At 46.6% G+C, this 19,524-nt stretch overlaps 1 protein-coding gene across 7 annotated transcripts in view; it reads right to left on the bottom strand.

The window, feature by feature from the left end:
• The window catches only part of NSF (N-ethylmaleimide sensitive factor, vesicle fusing ATPase), a 108,271-nt gene that overhangs the window by 16,573 nt on the left and 72,174 nt on the right, over positions 1-19,524 (bottom strand). For all 7 annotated transcript variants that reach the window (XR_008327400.1, XM_053363690.1, XM_053363692.1 and 4 more), the window contains exons 11-17: positions 16,949-17,023; positions 14,316-14,503; positions 10,372-10,467; positions 10,088-10,244; positions 8,043-8,176; positions 5,736-5,802; positions 3,101-3,180 (exon numbers count right to left, since the gene is read on the bottom strand). Coding sequence is in view for 6 of the 7 variants with exons in the window: in XM_053363690.1 (XP_053219665.1) it covers positions 3,101-3,180; positions 5,736-5,802; positions 8,043-8,176; positions 10,088-10,244; positions 10,372-10,467; positions 14,316-14,503; positions 16,949-17,023 (797 nt within the window). In the remaining variant the exon portion in view is untranslated. The remainder of the gene's footprint in view (positions 1-3,100; positions 3,181-5,735; positions 5,803-8,042; positions 8,177-10,087; positions 10,245-10,371; positions 10,468-14,315; positions 14,504-16,948; positions 17,024-19,524) is intronic.

The following is a 19,524-nucleotide window of genomic DNA, read 5'->3' as shown; positions in this document are numbered from 1 at the left end:
TTCTAGGGAGCACGCCACCCCCCCAAAAAAAGAGTCCACTGGACTTCTTATAACACTGACCAAATTGTCTGTCCAGCTTAAGGACGGCTTTGGGGGGTTGGGAAGGGGGTGGGCAGAGATACCGCAAGGGGCTTTCACCCTCCGAGCCCAATTGTTAGCTTTTTCAGAGGAACCAGCAGGGAACCACATGTGAAACCTCCATGGGGTTCCCGAGCATCCAATGCCTTGTTTGACTCTGCATGTAGATGAAGCGAGCCTCTTGGTTTGGCGAGATGTTGCTGCTCCGTTCTCAGAGAAGCCTTTTTCTCTCTGGCTTGGCTCCCCGCTGAGACAACGCTTTTCAGTCTCCTCTCCCTTCTCTCTCTCTTTCCACCCCCCCCCCAACAACCATTCCTCCCCTCAACAATCTCTTCCCCTCGCAAAAACCCAGGGAAACCTGACTGAAATAAAAGAGCAGGGAGGAAGAAAAGAGTTTTATTTGATTCCCTTTCACTTCATAACAGCTTTGAAACAAAAAACATAAAAACCCTCAAATTGGTGATGTTTTAAATTCTCCTTGGACTATTTATAACATGTAAATAGACGTGGCGTTCGTGTCGTATGTCGTATTCTCGCCTTATATCATAACACTTTGCAGTTTAGGGGAAGCGGGACAGAATATGGGGTTGTCAGGTTCCCAAAATGGCTTTGCACCGAATGTTTGCAAAGCTGAAGAATCCCAGGAAGTCTGGGTACTTTGCAAGCAGCAATACAGTGGTACCTCTAGTTACGAACATAATTCGTTCCGGAGGTCTGTTCTTAACCTGAAACTGTTCTTAACCTGAGGTACCACTTTAGCTAGTGGGGCCTCCAGCCGACGCCACCGCGCGATTTCCGTTCTCTTCTTTTTTAAAAAAATAATTTTTATTGAAGATTTTCATGAACTACAAAGAACGTCTCTCGCTTTTTTTCTTTACAAAAACATTGCAGACAGTCAAACCTCGGTTGTCGAATGTAATCTCGCGCGATTTCCGTTCTCATCCTGAGGTAAAGTTCTCAATCCGAGGTACTACTTCTGGGCTAGCGGAGTCTGTAATCCGAATTGTTTGTAACCCAAGGTGTTTGTAACCTGAGGTACTACTGTATTCCTAATGAATTCTGTGGGAGCAACAAAGTGGTTTCTGGAAGGAAAAGAATCTGAATTCATCCCTGTGAGAGAAGTGTGTGTGTGTGGGGGGGGTATTTATAGGAAGCTGTAAGGCAGACAGGCTGCACGACTGGCAAGCAACGTGGAATAATAAAACCCAGCCGCTGCATACAGAACCGTCTCACATAGCTTGGTTCGTGGATCGTGGAAGCAGTCACGCCACAAACTAGGCTTTTTTTATTCAGCTGGTTTCAGCTGCTTACCGAACAAAAATACCGCATGAAAACCTCCACACGGAAGCTTCACCAATGACGTGTGGGAAGGTGCCTGGACAAGTGTGCCACCGTGTGGAATAATATACACTTAATTATCTGTCACACCAGTACCTCAACCCTTCCCTTCAAGGGGCTCAGAGGTGCCTATGTCGGGTTATCCCCGTGGTCTCAAGAGCAGTAACCCCAGAGCTTAATGGGAAATAGCCTGGTCAAGGTCAAGCAATTAATGCAAACATGGCCGTTCCTGCTCCGATTGGGTTCCTCTTGCACAAACACCTTTCTGCCTGAAAGATGCAAAGGTGAAGAGGCCACCTGATGTCTTTGGTAAGTTTACACACACACACACACACACACACACACCCTGCAGGAATCAGCCTTAGAGAATCCAAATTCTGTAGGTTCGCTGGCAACATAATACAGTGGTACCTCGGGTTACAGACACTTCAGGTTACAGACACTTCAGGTTACAAACTCTGCTAACCCAGAAATAGTACCTTGGGTTAAGAACTTTGCTTCAGGATGAGAACAGAAATCGTGCGGTGGCGGCACAGTGGCAGCAGGAGGCCCCATTAGCTAAAGTGGTACCTCAGGTTAAGAACAGTTTCGGGTTAAGAACGGACCTCCAGAACGAATTAAGTTCTTAACCTGAGGTACCACTGTAATAATAATACAGTCATACCTCGGGTTACAGATGCTTCAGGTTGCGTTTTTTTCGGGTTACGGACTGCCGAAACCCAGAAGTACCAGAACGGGTTACTTCCGGGTTTCGGCGGTCACATATGCGCAGAAGCGCTAAATCGTGCTTTGCGCATGCGCGCCAAATCGCAAACCGCGCGTGTGCAGACGCGCCGCTGCGGGTTGAGAACGTGCATCCCGCAAGGATCACGTTTGCAACCCGAGCATCCACTGTAATAAGCAAATCAGACTTTGCCCTAGAAACTTTGAGTAGCTTACAATCCACGAAGAAGGGCTGTATTCGCTGCGATTTGGCAGCTTTGTGGTAGTAAAGGTAAAGGGATCGGCTGAGAATTCGACTGAGATCCACGAGGGAAGTCCCACTTCCTGCAGAAGACTTAATTAATTAATAATAATAATAATAATAATAATAATAATAATAATAATAATAATAATAATATATTATTTATACTCCTCCCATCTGGCTGGGGTACCAGAATATTAAGTGGCTCACAACAGAATACAGTATTAAAAGCACAATAAAACATCAAACATTAAAAACTTCCCTAAACGGGGCTGCCTTCAAATGTCTTTTAAAAGTAAGATAGTTGCTTATTGCCTTGACATCAGATGGGAGGGCGTTCCACAGGGTGGGTGCCACTACCAAGAAGGCCCTCTGCCTGGTTATCTGTAACCTCACTTCTCGCAGTTGAGGGAACCGCCAGAAGGCCCTCGGAGCTGGACCTCAGTGACTGGGCTGAACGATGGGGGTAGAGACGCTCTTTCAGGTATACTGGGCCGAGGCCTTTTAAGGCTTTAAAGTCAGAAAGACCTGCCCTCCCAGCCCGGCAATGTTTCCCTCATATTGCATGGCCCTCCTGTGCTCAAGGAGAGAAACACATGGGCCACCTCAGCAGAACGTATCAAAACCGCTAGGTATTTGTGAATGGGTCCTGCTCAGCTTTCCCATTGGCCCAACGCAGTTTGCAAACATTGCGCTCTGCTGCAAGAAATGGAGACTTACATGAGGGGGCGCTTTCTTCAGCAGCACCAGAAGAGCCTGTAACACTAGGTTGGAGAACCGGGGGCCAATCGGAACGTAATCTGAAAGAGGAAAGGGGACAAGGTGACTCACTGAGCTCCAACCAAGTTCAGTTGTGGCTTTTTTTCAAATGTTGGGTGTCTGGGTCGGTGCTGCTAAGTGCCATACACTCTTTTCAGGTCTGGGTGGGGCCTGCAGGGACGTAGGGCAGGCATTCGGCTTATATGCTGTTCCCCAGCTCTGGGTAGCCCAAAGGGAAGGGGCTGTGGAGACAGCAGCAGAGCTGGAAAAACTTGCAGTCCTCCTGATGTTGTTGGGCATAAGGAGGGCCACAGGTTTCCTTCTGCATGTACTGTAGAGGGAAGAGAGGGGCAGGTGGGGCTCATCAACCTGGGAAAGCAGCCCATCAAGGAGAAGGAGAATTCTCATCCTTTTTTAATATAGATATATTATTTTTAAAGGTAAAGGGACCCCTGACCATTAGGTCCAGTCGTGACCGACTCTGGGGTTGCGGCGCTCATCTCGCTTTATTGGCCGAGGGAGCCGGAGTACAGCTTCCGGGTCATGTGGCCAGCAGGACTAAGCCACTTCTGGCAAACCAGAGCAGCACACGGAAACGCTGTTTACCTTCCCGCCAGAGCGGTACCTATTTATCTACTTGTACTTTGACGTGCTTTCGAACTGCTAGGTTGGCAGGAGCAGGGACCAAGCAATGGGAGCTCACCCTGTCGCGGGGATTCGAACCGCCAACCTTCTGATCAGCAAGTCCTAGGCTCTGTGGTTTAACCCACAGCACCACCCGTCACCAAAACACAAACGGTGAAATCCCCCAGGCAGCTGATACATTGGGTATACAATATTCAATAATATACATATTCAAAAGTATATTCAATAATAACATATTCAAATTAACCATATGTACACTTCTATATACCTTAACACTCCTCCTTCCACAAAGTTTATTTAACTTTTAACATTTTAACTGCCCCAAATTGTTCAAACCTACTCAAATAATCCAATATCTTCTCAAACCAATCCTCCTCTTTCTCACTGACCTTAAACCCTTTCATTCTATGCTATCTTCACAGTTAGGTAGAGAACTCTGATCCTAAACTGCCTTTGGTTGGGCTAAGAAAAGGCTAAGGAATAAAACCAGCACTTCCCAAACTTGGGTCTCCAGCTCTTTCTCGGACTACAATTCCCATCATCCCTGACCACTGGTCCTGCTAGCTAGGGATGATGGGAGTTGTAGTCCAAAAAAACCAGCAGCGGCTGGAGAGCCATGTTTGGGACACACTGGAGTAAACCCTACACACATCCAGAATGGGGTCCCTAAGATGGTTGGATGGCGCCTTCTGGCAACTCCTAAAGCCAAGCTGGTGCCAAGCGTATTGCCCTGCTTTCCTTTGGACCACATTGGCGAGCCCGATGTCATCTGGGCAGCCTGGGATCTCCATAAAAACTGCTCAGGCTTGCACCCTGGGGAGGTCACATGGGTGCTGTTAAGGCAGCGGTTTGACTTTGCCCCTGGAGGTGCACTCCATCGTTTCTCGAGACGGACGGATGCCAACGACAACACTCTCCATTAGTGCCAACCAGCATGGTTGCCGGTCACAGACAATGGGAGTGCAAAACTCTATGGAGGGCTAGTGGTTCTCTAGCCCTGCTATAAAGGATTCCATGTCAGATTTGACTACTGTAATTCCGGGCTTGACTACTGTAATTTGCTCTACACGGGGCTGCCCTTGAAGCTGTCCCAGAAACTCCAGCGGGTGCAGAATGCAGCAGCGAGGCTCCTCACAGGGTCTCTGCCATGGGAGCATATTCACCCAGTGCTTTTCCAGCTGCACTGGCTCCCGGTGGAGTACAGGGTCAGATTTAAGGTGCTGGTTTTGACCTTTAAAGCCTTTCACGGCCTAGGACCCTCGTACCTACGGGACCGCCTCTCCCGGTATGCCCCACGGAGAGCCTCAAGGTCCATAAATAACAACACTCTAGTGATCCCATGCCCTAAGGAAGTTAGATTGGCCTCAACCAGAGCCAGGGCCTTTTCAACACTGGCTCCGGTCTGGTGGAACGCTCTGTCTCATGAGACCAGGGCCCTGCGGGATCTGATTTCTTTCCACAGGGCCTGTAAGACAGAGTTGTTCCACCTGGCCTTTGGCTTAGAATCAGTTTGATTCCCTCCCCCTCTTTCTTTTTTCTTTTTCCTTTCTCCTCCTGTGAAGAGGCTGCATCCTAATGTTTTAATGTTGTATTTTAATCTTTTTAAATTGTATTTTAATCAACTTGCTTTTATTATTGGTTGTTAGCCGCCCTGAGCCCAGTCTTGGCTGGGGAGGGCGGGGTATAAATAAAAATTTATTTTTATTTTATTATTATTATTAGCCCAAGCAAATAAGAGACTGGCTCTTGTCTATGCACAGAGGGCCTTCAATGTTCTTCCCTGGTCTTTGCTTCAGTCTGCCCTCAGCAACCACCTACTTGAGTCAGGTTCAGGTGCTCCAGTAACAAGAGCCCTAGGATTGGGGAAAAGGCTACAGAAAGGAAGATCTTGCCTCAGAAAAATGCCTCATGCCAGACCCCCCACAGTCACCCCATCTTCCACTTCTCTCACCTAGGAGTCTTTCAATGTCGTCCACCACAACGCAGCTGAGCTGAGACTTGTAAGCATCGTCAAAGATCTGTTTTTCGGAAAGCGAAAAGTTAATTTTTTTACCTCTTAGCTACAATGACTGTACATTAAAGGGGGGGGGGAGCCATGAAGGGTAGAAATTAAATCCTTAGTTGCGAACACATGATTTGATTTATTTATTTGCTTTGAAGGAACAGACAAAAGCCAAATGCATGGTTGGCGTCCATACAAAACGCAGCGTATTTTAAGGCTGTGGAAAAAAATTTCTTAGAATGCGAGACAAATTCCAGGAGCAACAACTTGGCAATGGTTGCTGTCCCTGAACAGGCACAGTCAAGCCTGAAGAACAGGTGTTTTGAAGTCTTTTTCTAAAAACACGGAGATTAATGAAGAAATATCATGCACATTATATATTGCCAGCAATTTTGCTCTCCTCCTCTGGAGAGGTTGTTAGATGTTTGGAATTCTTGAAAGGAAATGCCCCCATTTTTCGGAAAAACCAAGCCGCCTCTCTGCTTGTCCGTATTCAGTTCTTTCAAACTACCTCCCCCCCAGTGCAGATCCTGGTGAAAAGCAATTTAAAAAGCAACAATTTCCCGACATTTGGAAGGCCGTATAATTAACTGTGGCTCAGATGTCTCTGGGGAATATGCGCTTTCTAGAGATGGAATAATATTTAGGATTCTCAAGTCAATCTTTTCTTTGCCCTATGTATTCATCCCATTAGGGGATGTTTGCTTCATCTTAACTCTCTTTCTGTGAGGGTCCCACATAAATACAGACAGACTGCATTTATTTCCTTCTTAAGCCAGGGAAATGGAAGGTATCTTCCTTTTGATTTACTGAATTTTTTCATTCTTTGTTCGTTCCATTCAACTGAGCAATCGGTTCAGATGATCTTGCTCACTGTCTATTCTTGACAAAGCCACTTCCGCCTTAGGAAGGTGGGGTCAGCCCTGCGCGATTGGGGGGTTTCCCGCCTGCGCCACTGCCCAGGCAACCAAGCCAATTGCTCTGGGGGTGTGGCCTGCTTGGTTTAATCAGGACGCAGCGGGAATCTCACACCTTTCCGCGCTTCCAGCTGCTCCGGTTTTCCCACCCTCCCGCCCTTTAGGTTATTTCATCTCTTGACCTTGCTATGGACTGTGGTTGGTCGCCACTGAGGGGCCTGGTAGGACTTTTTCCACTTGGCAAATTGGCTCCGCCACTGGGTTTTCGCCTAAAAAGCTAAAGGTAAAGGGACCCCTGACCATTAGGTCCAGTCGTGGCCGACTCTGGGGTTGCGGCGCTCATCTCGCTTTATTGGCTGAGGGAGCCGGCGTACAGCTTCCGGGTCATGTGGCCAGCATGACTAAGCCGCTTCTGGCGAACCAGAGCAGCGCACGGAAACACCGTTTTACCTTCCCACCGGAAGGTACCTATTTATCTACTTGCACTTTGACGTGCTTTCGAACTGCTAGGTTGGCAGGAGCAGGGACTGAGCAACGGGAGCTCACCCTGTTGCGGGGATTCGAACTGCCGACCCTCTGATCGGTAAATCCTAGGCTCTGTGGTTTAACCCACAGCGCCACCCACATAGCAAATTGTCACAACTTTGTAAGGTTTGGCGGTTAGGCATTGGAATATTGCTGGAGAAGAGAGATAGGGAGGTAGCGCTATCACCTCCTCCACACATTGAAGGGTATTCCGTTAAAGCAGTGTTTCTCAACCCGTGGGTCCCCAGATGTTGTTGGACTACAACTCCCATCATTCCTAGCCAGCATGACCAGTGGTCAGGGATGATGGGAGTTGTAGCCCAACAACATCTGGGGACCCACAGGTTGAGAACCGCTGTGTTAAAGGATTCTGGGGGTGTGGCCCTGTCCAAAGCCTGGGGAGGCTAGGGTCTAAGGCACGACCCCTATTGGTGACCCTGGGGGAGCTCCTAGTTAATGTGCATCATCAGGACTCCCCCTACTGGTGGTTAACCCTTCACGGACTCCGCGCAGACAGGCAAGAGTCAGATATAGTCGGTTAGGTCCAATGCCTAATCCAATACCGCTCACAATCTGTAACCAATAAAGTTGTGGCCTTTTTTAGCCAATTAACCTAAAAAACTGGTGTCAAGTGTCTTTATTCAACCTCGTGGAGGGGTCGGGACCTTGCCACGCAACTTTCTATAGTTTGTGGCATCATTTTATAAATTTGAAAGCAGCACAGGACATCGACGGAGTAGTAGGGAAACAGACACAACGCCCGTGACATCTAGCAAACAAAAAATGTGGCGTGGAAGGGATTCGCAAAATATACCTTCTTCATCGCCTGGCATTTGGCAGTTTCTGAAAAGCCAATCATCTTATCTGGAGAGCAGATCTTGATAAATGGGAAGTTAGATTCTTCTGCAATCTTTGCAGCCAAGGCCGTCTTTCCGCTGTGTGGGGGACCTGTAAGGATCACAGGACAGACAGAATTGAGTAAGAGGTAACAGCAAATTCAGCAAGGCTCAAGGAAAATTAAAAGTTGCATGCCCGGCCTGAAACCATCCAATCTCACTTGAAAAAGATGCCCATTCGTTTCCATGGTTTGTTTTTTACTGTTTTGTCATGGATCTAGAACAGGGGTCAGCAAACTTTTTCAGCACTATCCCTCAGATCTTGTGGGGGGCCGGACTATATTTTTTTTGGGGGTGAATAAATTCCAATGCCCCACAAATAACCCAGAGATGCATTTTAAATAAAAGCACACATGCTACTCATGTAAAAACACCAGGAAGGCCCCACAAATAACCCAGAGGTGCATTTTAAATAAAAGGGCACATATTCATGTAAAAAACATGCTGATTCCCAGACCGTCTGTGGGCTGGATTTAGAAGGCGATTGGGCCGGATCCGGCCCCCGGACCTTAAGTTGCCTACCCATGATCTAGAATATTGCATAACCTGAATTGCAACTCAAATTATTCTGATCAGGTGCCCATTGAGCAGTGTTGCACTTCTGAATGTGCAGTATTGAGTGTCCTTGAAGATGGGTATTCACAGCAGAGAAAGGATTCTGCTCACATCCCATTGGCCAAAGAAACATGGCAATGGTGGTCTGAACTAAGCATGGTTTGCACTAACCATCGTTAAGCAACCAATCTATAGCTTGTGCTCTCAAATGCACAAAAGGCAAATCATGGTTCAGAACTACACCCAGATTCATGAATTCAAGGTTGTAGGAGTCTGTGGCAGTGGAGCAATGGCTTTATTTGAAGCCATACATCCCACTAAACCATAGTTAGTCCGAATCACGGTTTGCAAAGTCATTTCAAACTATGGTTTCCTATTTTTGTTTGCTGGCTGATTACATACCACATCCTGTCAATTGAAATCACATCAATCAGCTTCCTTATCATGGTCTGACGTGATGTCTGACTTGAATCACGGCAAGTTATCAGTGAGGGAATCAGTGACAGAACAGTGCTCACTGATTCCCTGAAAACATGAGTCTTCTTTTTCCACCAGGGCGCCAAACATGCTTTTGCTTAATCTCTTGAAGATTCCAGTACCTTTCCCATCCAAATTACAGGAGTTCTCAAGTGCTAGAAAGTACTTAAGTCAAGCAATTTTGCTGTAATGGCTGTAGGAGTGGACAGCATGTAGCCCATAATGAGCCCCGCCAGACCATTTGGATGACCCACCTTTCGCAGGTGCGATGAAGCTTCAAGCTGCCCAACACTCTGTGAAACTTTAAGTCGGAACTGGAAGCAAGGAGGACTCAGGAGCACACTCTAAATTTGATCCCAGCTTTTCCTTTGTGGGCAAAATACAGCACTTTTTGAATTTGACGACTTTTTCTCTTTCCTCGCATGGCTTAGTTTGGCTTGCAAAGGAAGAACTGGGAGCACATTTAAACTGTGTTCCCAATTTGTCCTGTGCAGCTAGCCAGGCTTTCAAAGAGAGAATATTGCCCTGGCTTGAATGTTCAGTTAAAGGTAAAGGGACCACTGACGGTTAGGTCCAGTTGTGGACAACTCTGGGGTTGCGGCGCTCATCTCGCTTTACTGGCCGAGGGAGCCAGCGTACAGCTTCCGGGTCATGTGGCCAGCATGACTAAGCCGCTTCTGGCGAACCTGAGCAGCACACGGAAGCACCGTTTACCTTCCCCCTGGAGCAGTACCTATTTATCTACTTGCACTTTGATGTGCTTTTGAACTGCTAGGTGGGCAGGAGGAGGGACCGAGCAACGGGAGCTCACCCCGTTGCGGGGATTCGAACCGCCAACCTTTTGATCAGCAAGCCCTAGGCTCTGTGGTTTAACCCACAGGTTCTCCAGTCCTAATCTGGCTGAGAAGACAATGTGGAGAGGGAAACCTACCTTCCAAAAGGACGCTGACCAACGGGGTACGGTCACTGTTTTTGGCCTGCTGAACAAGAAGCTCTCCGTCGTCCAGCACCCGAGTGACAGGGTCACCCCATTTCATGATCCCATTCATGATGTAGCTTGCATAATCCTCCTGATTGGTCCCAAATGCCTGCAGGTTGAAGAAAAGGAGATGGTGCAAAATCAGGACGTCATTGTCAGTTCATTAAAGCCTGCCTCTGGTCTTCCACAGAGGGGAGCAACACAAATGTCTGCGGGATTAAAAGGGGTTCACTCACCGGCTTGATGTCATTCTCCAGAGAAGTTAAGAAGTCTACCCTTGTCACCTGCAGGCACTCTGCCTTCTCCATGTCAACTTCCACTTTGGTGGTGGCCTGATCGCAAGAGGAGATGGCATGTTAGTGAGATAGCCAGCAGGAATAAGAAGCTTTTTTATTAGGAATCATAGGTACCGAGATCCCAAAGGACCAGAAAAGACTATTGATGTATGCGACAACAGCCGCACGGATGTTACCAGCCCAGAGATGGAAAGAAGACACAATCCCGACCAGGTACGAATGGCAAACCAAGTTGATGGACTATGCTGAAATGGCAAAATTAACTGGAAAGCTCAGGACCCAAGAGGACAAGAACTTCAAAAAAGAATGGGGAAAATTTATAATTTACTTAGGAGATCATTGTAAGCAGATGGAAACATTAGCAGGATTTTAAACTCACTGGTAAGGTGACAAAGACTATGGATAACTCGGATGGATAAAATATGTGGATAATGGATTGATAAAGGTAAAGGTAAAGGTACCCCTGCCCGTACGGGCCAGTCTTGACAGACTCTAGGGTTGTGCGCCCATCTCACTCAAGAGGCCGGGGGCCAGCGCTGTCCGCAGACACTTCCGGGTCACGTGGCCAGCGTGACAAGCTGCATCTGGCGAGCCAGAGCCGCACACGGAACGCCGTTTACCTTCCCGCCAGTAAGCGGTCCCTATTTATCTACTTGCACCTGGGGGTGCTTTCGAACTGCTAGGTTGGCAGGCGCTGGGACCGAGCAACGGGAGCGCACCCCGCCGCGGGGATTCGAACCGCCGACCTTTCGATCGGCAAGCCCTAGGCGCTGAGGCTTTTACCCACAGCGCCACCCGCGTCCCCACAATGGATTGATACGCAGGTGTAAATGCTGGCATTAGGACCCATGGAGGGGATGGGGGGGGAGTCTGGAAATTCAGAGGAATCTCTTTATATGGAGCTATAATGGTATTTGTTACAAATTTGTATTTGTAAAACCGAATAAAAAATATTTCCAAAAAGAGACAGAGAGAGAGAGACAGCTGGAGGCACATGTTCACAGAGAAAGCTGCTGAGGTCAAGAGGCGAGGCCCTGTGGAAGCCCTGCAAAAATCTACTTTTAAATATGGAGGTCTGGCTGGAAGAAACATGGACCTTATTGGGCTAGAGCTTCTCCGAGATTTGGTGTTTAATATCAAGGACTATAAAAAAAACCGGCAGAGAGGAACTGAGAGAGAATTAAGAGCCTCGGGCGTGAGATCTCCAGGCTGATAGTAGATGGACTGATGGACGTTTGTTGGGGATTGAAACCGGGAAAGGGGGGGTGGAGTTTGGGAATCCAAAGGGTGTATAATCTAACCTGTTCTGTTTTTATTTTGTTTGGATATTTGTATGAAAATTGGGGAAATCATGGAAGGGAATTTAGGCCGATTTTAGAAAAAGGTTTAAAGAATAAGCAATGATGTATAAATATGAAGTCTATAAGGCAAAATTGGTTTTTTTAAAAAGAACTAAATATAAAAAGGTTTAAAAATAGGGATAAGAACTTGTTGAACCAACAATCTGAACTGGAATACAAGAGGGAGAGGAGTGGGGAAGTCAGGGAAATATGTTATAGAAAATAAGGATTGTGAACTTTATGTGTTTTAAAACTTTCTTTGTTTTTTCTCTTTTTTGATTTTTTATTGTACTATGGTGGAAAATCTTAATAAATACCTTTTTTTTTAAAAAAAAAGGAAGCCCTGCAAAAATCTAAAGAGTCTCAGCTTCCGTTGAAACAGAAGGGGGAAATGTGTTTAGAGCTTTCTGAGGATAAAAAGGAGCTTGGGAGAAGAATTGCATGGGTCTTTCCCCTTCCCATCTCTCTTCCCATCCTACCCAATCATATTTTGCTGATCCCCTTTAATGATGAGAACCAGTCAAGATGGCTGCTTTGAATTATCAGCCTGAGCTCTATAGTCTTCCAGGTGTTGCTGGACTGCAACTCCCATAATCCCCTGGTCCTTTGCTTTGCTGGCTGGGGCGGAAGAGGGTTGTGCCCAACAGCTTCTGAAGGTGCACATGTTCCCCATTCCTGGCCTTCTTTTCTGTGTTGCTCTTACACAACAGGGGCATTTGTGTACAGCAGCCTTTCTCGACCTGTGGGTCCCCAGATGTTGTTGAACTACAACTCCCATCACCCCTAGCTAGCAAGGCCAGAGCTCAGGGATGATGGGAGTTGTAGTCCAACAACATCTGGGGACCCACAGGTTGAGAAGCGCTGGTGTACAGTCTTCATGTGGTTCCTGTTGAGGATGTGAGCAGGTCAGCAAACCTGCAGAGGGTAACTAGCTTGGTAATGCAAACCCGAAGGGCTTTGGGGGGGCAGGTTGGGATGTTGGTGGAGCCAAGGGTCTGGACCCCATCGCCACCAAATCTTTAGGGTGCCTTTTCAAGCCAGTAACTGGCCACAGCACTCTTCCCCCTCCTGAAATCACTGCACAACATTAAAACTTTTACACCAACGCCTGCCTGTTCCAGGGTGCATTCCTGGCCCTACACCTGTGGCAAGCTAACAAAAAAAATAATATAAGCATTTCAACACTCTTCAATAGCAAACCCTTATTTTGCATGTTCCAGCTAATCTCTAACCTTCTCACTCTGACATTTCGCAGCCTGCATCACTCATTTCCTATTAAAGGCACAGTGACCTTTACAACTTAAAAAAAAGGGGGGGGGACGGGGGAAGAGACAAACACCAACTACATCCCATCTTGAAATCTCAGCTCCGGGAGCTGAACAGCAACACAGGCACACGACACATATGCTTGACTTTTCTGCACAGCTGTGCACAGAAAGAGGCCTCTGTGCAGATCTATAGGTTCAGTACATGCAAGAAGCAATGAGTCTTCTGTTGAAAGCTTAAGTTGTGTCTCACGTAATCTTAGTCTCTCCTTAGAGCTGCAGAGAAAAAGTGTGTGGCAATGTCTTATGAAAGTTTAGACCCCAACAGTGGGATGGGGAAGGGTTCCCAGTACAGTCATACGTTGGTTGATGAGCAGAATGCGTTCCGGGAGTCTGTTCGACTCCCTGGAACCGTTCGAAAACCAAGGCGTGCCAGACGTTCAGCTTCTGATAACTGAAATGTTCGGCAACTGAGCCGTTCATCAACCAAGGTATGACTGTATTAAGTGACTGGAGAGGTGCAAACCAACTCCCCACCTCTGAATCCTTCCCCTTTATTACTTTCTCGTTCCTTTTTTACTTTAATCTTTCTGTTACTTTTCCTTTTTTTGCTTTGTTTTGCTTTTGTTGTCCCCTAAAAAGGTAAAGGACCCCTCACAGTTAAGTCCAGTCTTGCTTTACAGACCAAGGGAACCGGCGTTTGTCCGCAGACAGTTTTTCCAGGTCATGTGGCCAGTATGACTAAGCCGCTTCTGGTGCAATCATCAGAGCAGCGCATGGAAACGCCCTTTACCTTCACACCTATTTATCTACTTGCACTGGCGTGCTTTCGAACTGCTGGGTTGGCAGGAGCTGGACCGAGCAATGGGAGCTCACCCCGTCGCAGGGATTCGAACCGCCGACCTTCTGATCGGCAAGCCCAAAGGGCTCAGGGGTTTAGACCACAGCGCCACCCGCGTTCCTACTTGTTGTCCCCTACTCTGGGTTAATGAGGAGACTGTGCACAACTGAAGGCGACGGCTGGCTGGTGAAGGACCCTGTGTGAGAGGCTGGGAGGGGAAAATCTCCCAGGGTGGGAGGCTGGGAGTAGAAAGGGAAGCTCTGGGTTGAGATCTGAGAAGGTCCACCTCTTTTTCTTTAATGGAGGCAGGGGAGATGTTCAGAAGCATTATTGAATGATGGAGGAGGAGGAGGAGGAGGAGGAAGAAGAAGAAGAGGGAGGCAACAGAAGATCCATCTTGGATTTATAGCCAATGCCATCTGAAGGGAAGAAGCAAACCTTAATGTGTCTGTTCATAGCAGTGGATTGTGCTGCACGGACCAGACCCTCAAGCTCAGCACCACTGAAGTTCTTGGTTTCTACAGCCAGCTCCGAAATGTCAACATCTGAGGCCAACAGCTGGTGGGTCCGCATCCTTGAGGTGTGGATGTTAAGAATCTGCATCCGGCCCTTTTCATCCGGCAAACCTAAATGAAATCATCAACACTGTGAATTATTTGCATTGGAAAACAACTGTCTGTTCCACGGCCACAATACTAGGTGCTGCAATGCAATAAGCCATCCTTCTCCAAAACCCAGGGCTCTGACGGGCTTCTTGGGAGAGAAGAAAGGAAGTCACGTGGCACTCTAGCTTCATCTAGAATGAAAAGGGCCATTCAGAGGGCACTGATGGGACGTCAAATTGGTGGATTTCAGACATATGCGTGTGAGCCTTGGCAATTCTCAAGCTTGTGTGCTCACTCTCCTTGTAATTTGTGAACCACTATTTTTTTACTACCTAGACTGAAAGGTCACCTTCTGAGGCCCTTCTGTAGGTGGCCCAATAAATGAATTGAGGAAGACAGCTACTAAAGAGAGGGCCTTTTCAGTGGCGGGACCTCTGCTTTTCAGCATCAGATGAAGATATTTTTATTCACCAAGGCCATTTGGGGTGGAAATGTGTGGTTTTTATAGTTTTTAAATATCTTTTGCACTGCTGTTTCCTCTGTCATTTTATCTTGTGATGTTTAACTCTGTTCTAGATGTTTGTTTTATAGTATGCATTTTTATTATTGTAAAGCCAGTGTGGTGTAGTGGTTAAGAGCAGTAGTCTCGTAATCTGGGGAACCGGGTTCGCTTCCCTGCTCCTCCACATTCAGCTGCTGGGTGACCTTGGGCCAGTCACACTTCTCTGAAGTCTCTCAGCCCCACTCACCTCACAGAGTGTTTGTTGTGGGGGAGGAAGGGAAAGGAGATTGTTAGCCGCTTTGAGACTCCTTCGGGTAGTGATAAAGCGGGATATCAAATCCAAACTCTTCTTCTAAACCTCCCACTGAACATCAGGCAGTATAGAGATGACATAAATACATGAACTAACCCCAGTTAAATCCATGACACCCAGACTTGGAGAAACTGTGGCTTGTTTAAACTATGGTTAACAAATAAAACTCCAAGGTGGCTGTCGCCAATGGAAGCTAAGGCAGTTAAAAAGTTAAACATGGAGCCTAAGTGGCCAAGATACTGGGAAATTTTGGAAAAGGAAGGGGACAAACTGAGATTGCAGAGTTTTGAGAAATTAAAAGGGAAGGTGAGAGATTGGTTGCACTATCATCAAATAAATGAAGCGTTTAAAGTGGACAGTAAAATAGGCTTTCAGGTGGAAAAATCAAAATTGGAGACAGAACTGTTAGAACCCAGTACTAAGAATTTGTCAAAAATGTATAATTTGCTGCTGAAATGGAATACAGAAGATGAAACGGTTAAATCAGCTATGATTAAATGGGTTCAGGACATTGGTCATAATATTTTGTTTGCTGATTGGGAAAAGTTGTGGACCACCGGGATGAAATTTACGGCATGTAATGCCTTAAGAGAAAATATTATGAAAATGATCTATAGGTGGTACATAACCCCAGTCAAGCTTGCAAAGATTTACCATTTGCCTGACAATAAATGTTGGAAATGTAAAGAAAAGGAAGGTACATTTTTTCACCTTTGGTGGACGTGCCCGAAGATTAAGGCATTCTGGGAAATGATTTATAATGAACTTAAAAAGGTATTTAAATATACTTTCACCAAGAAACCAGAGGCCTTTCTCTTGGGTATTGTTGGCCAAGGGGTGTTAAAGACAGATATAACTTTTTTTATGTATGCTACAACAGCAGCTAGAATACTTATTGCGAAGTACTGGAAGACGAAAGATCTACCCACACTGGAAGAATGGCAGATGAAGGTGATAGACTACATGGGTTTGGCAGAAATGACGAGCAGAATCCGAAACCAGGGAAGAGAAACAGCGCAAGAAGAATGGAAAAAATTCAAGGACTATTTAAAGAAATATCACAAAGTTAATGAAAGTTAGAATGATGATGGACTGAAAGTAAATGGTTACTATTAGTAATGGTTAAGACAAGGAGAATAAGGAAGGTTAGCTTAAACTTAAATTAAAATAAGGGAAGATTTGCTGAGTAATTGATAAGAATTTGGAATACAGAAAAGGGAGGCATGAGGAAGTCGGGGAAGGAAGGCATAAGAAATTAGGATATGAAATGGTACATGTTTTTTGTTTTGTTTTTGTTTTTGTTTTTGTATGTTTATGTATGTTTATGTATGTTATGTTTATATGGAAAAATTTTTGAATAAAAATATTATAAAAAAAAATAAAAATAAAAAGGCAAAAGGCAACCAAATAACCAATAAAAAAAACAAAAAACTATGGTTAACAAAAACAAGCCAGGATTTAAAACCACAAAAGCTTACAGACTCCTCCTCTGGCATTCAGAAAGCAGAGGGGAAAGGCCAGCAAGAACATGGCGACAATGATAACTCCTATGTACTCATTTGCGAGTCTGCTCAAATCGAACAAGCTTTCGGTTCTTTTTCTGGTTCACACCATCAGCCTGTGGCCATGAGCATTCCCTCGACTTACTTACCAATCTCCATTTTCACCTCCAGTCTTCCAGGTCGCAGGAGAGCCTCATCTATCAGGTCCGGCCTGTTGGTCATTCCTATGTATCAGACAGAAGCCGTTAGCAAAAGCATCAAGAGCACCTTCAATAGCTTGAGCCCAGGGACCACTGTCACCCCTCGGTTCCTCTTTGCAGAGTTCTCATTTCCCCAAGGACAAATGGCGATGTGCAATGGTTCCTTATCCCCATTTAGAACTCACCCCTTCGAGAGGATGAGGCAAGAGCCATTTCAAACATTACAGCTGAGGTTGCTTTGCTCACACATTGTGTGTGTGTTTGGGGGTGTCTATCTATTGATATTGACCATAAAGAAGGCTGATCGCCGAAGAATGGATGCTTTTGAATTATGGTGCTGGAGGAGACTCTTGAGAGTCCCATGGACTGCAAACCTCTCCATTCTGAAGGAAATCAGCCCTGAGTGCTCACTGGAAGGACAGATCCTGAAGCTGAGGCTCCAATACTTTGGCCACCTCATGAGAAGAGAAGAGTCCTTGGAAAAGACCCTGATGTTGGGAAAGATGGAGGGCACAAGGAGAAGGGGACGACAGAGGACGAGATGGTTGGACGGTGTTCTCGAGGCTACCAGCATGAGTTTGACCAAACTGCGGGAGGCAGTGGAAGACAGGAGTGCCTGGCGTGCTCTGGTCCATGGGGTCACGAAGAGTCGGACATGACTAAATGACTAAACAACAACAACGTCTATTGATCAGAATGGTGTGAGCCAGCAAGCTCACAGGGCTAAATTGCAGCACATCCAGCAATACAGCCGTACCTCAGCTCCCAAATGCCTTGGGAGTCGAACGTTCCGGCTCCCGAATGATCAAAAACTGGAAGTGAGTGTTCTGGTTTACGAACGTTCTTTTGGAAGGCAAATGTCCAACAGGGTTTCTATGACTTCCGATGGGCGGCAGGAGCTTCCTGCCGCCCATCGGAAGCAGCGCTCTGGTTTTCGAACGTTTCGGAATTCAAACGGATTTCCGGAACGGATTCCGTTCGTCTTCCAAGGTACGACTGTACAGTGGAACCTCGGTTTTCTAACATAATCCGTTCCGGAAGTCCGTTTGAATTCCGAAACATTCGAAAACCGAGGATCAAAGGGACGTCAGCAAGTTCAATGGGGGAAATTGAGAAACGCGCCTCAGAAGCCCGTTTGACTTCCGAGGCATGTTTGAAAACAGAAGCATTCACTTCGGGTTTCTGATACATTTGACAGCTGAGATGTCCAAAAACTGAGGTTTGACTGTACCTAAGATTCCAAAAGATGCTCTGGAGATGTTTAAGCACTGCCAGCTGCCAGCTGATGTTTGACTGCTTACACAAATAACCACACACGTAAGCTGCACACAGTAACATGCAGATCACTCCTTGGGTAGCCTTTTAGGGTTAAGAAGTAAAGGCTTTTCTTTACTTCTCTGAACAGACAAGGCGAGGGAAACTAGCTGTTTCACCCCTTACGTTTTTAGTGCATCTAAGACTTAGCCCATTATTTATCGTTTTGTCCATTTTATGACTCACTTAGAGCAAAGTGTCTTTCCCACCATATGTCTCAATGCATGGGGAGATCAATGCATTATATACAGCAGGCTTCCTCAAACTTGGCCCTCCAGACTACAATTCCCATCATCCCTGACCACCGGTCCTGCTAGCTTAGGGATCATGGGAGTTGTAGGCCAAAAACATCTGGAGGGCCGAGGTTGAGGAAGCCTGATATACAGCATATGCACTTTTAGACGAGTAAGACCGTATATTTTGTCAAGATGAATTATTTGCTGCTGTGGCCTCGAAAAAAATGCAAGAAAGTACCTTGGAAAAAGTGCCCGTGGGCCGTATACACTTAAAAATGTAAATTGTGAGCAGGACAGATATGCATTTGGGAAATATGCAATATACAGGTAGACTCAGCAGCTATATCCCTTTGTTAAACACAGACTCAAGGGCAAGCCTGTCTATATTTTCTTCATTTATTTCTAAGCTCTTGTGCTTCCCTTGCTATTAGTGGAGTCCTTGTGTGTTTGGAAGTACTGCTGCAACCTATTTTTAGCCCACAGGAAGGAACAAGGTATTAATATTAAGCAATAAGGTAAAGGTAAAGGTACACCTGCCCGTACGAGCCAGTCTTGACAGACACTAGGGTTGTGCGCCCATCTCACTTAAGAGGCCAGGGGCCAGCGCTGTCCGGAGACACTTCTGGGTCACGTGGCCAGCGTGACAAGCTGCATCTGGCGAGCCAGCGCAGCACACGGAACGCCGTTTACCTTCCCGCCGGTAAGCGGTCCCTATTTATCTACTTGCACCCGGGGGTGCTTTCGAACTGCTAGGTTGGCAGGCGCTGGGACCGAGCAACGGGAGCGCACCCTGCCGCGGGGATTCGAACCGCCAACCTTTCGATCGGCAAGTCCTAGGCGCTGAGGCTTTAACCCACAGCGCCACCCGCATCCCCATCATTAAGCAATAATGATGCGTCAAACACCATCTTACTGGGAAGTTTAGGTAGTATTCAAATTTATCTTTCCCTCTTCCCCCCCCCCTCTACTTGGTTT

This window comes from Podarcis raffonei, chromosome 13 (genome assembly GCF_027172205.1).
Source record: "Podarcis raffonei isolate rPodRaf1 chromosome 13, rPodRaf1.pri, whole genome shotgun sequence".
Classification (NCBI taxonomy): domain Eukaryota; kingdom Metazoa; phylum Chordata; class Lepidosauria; order Squamata; family Lacertidae; genus Podarcis; species Podarcis raffonei.
This window is presented reverse-complemented; position numbering and strand designations above follow the sequence as displayed.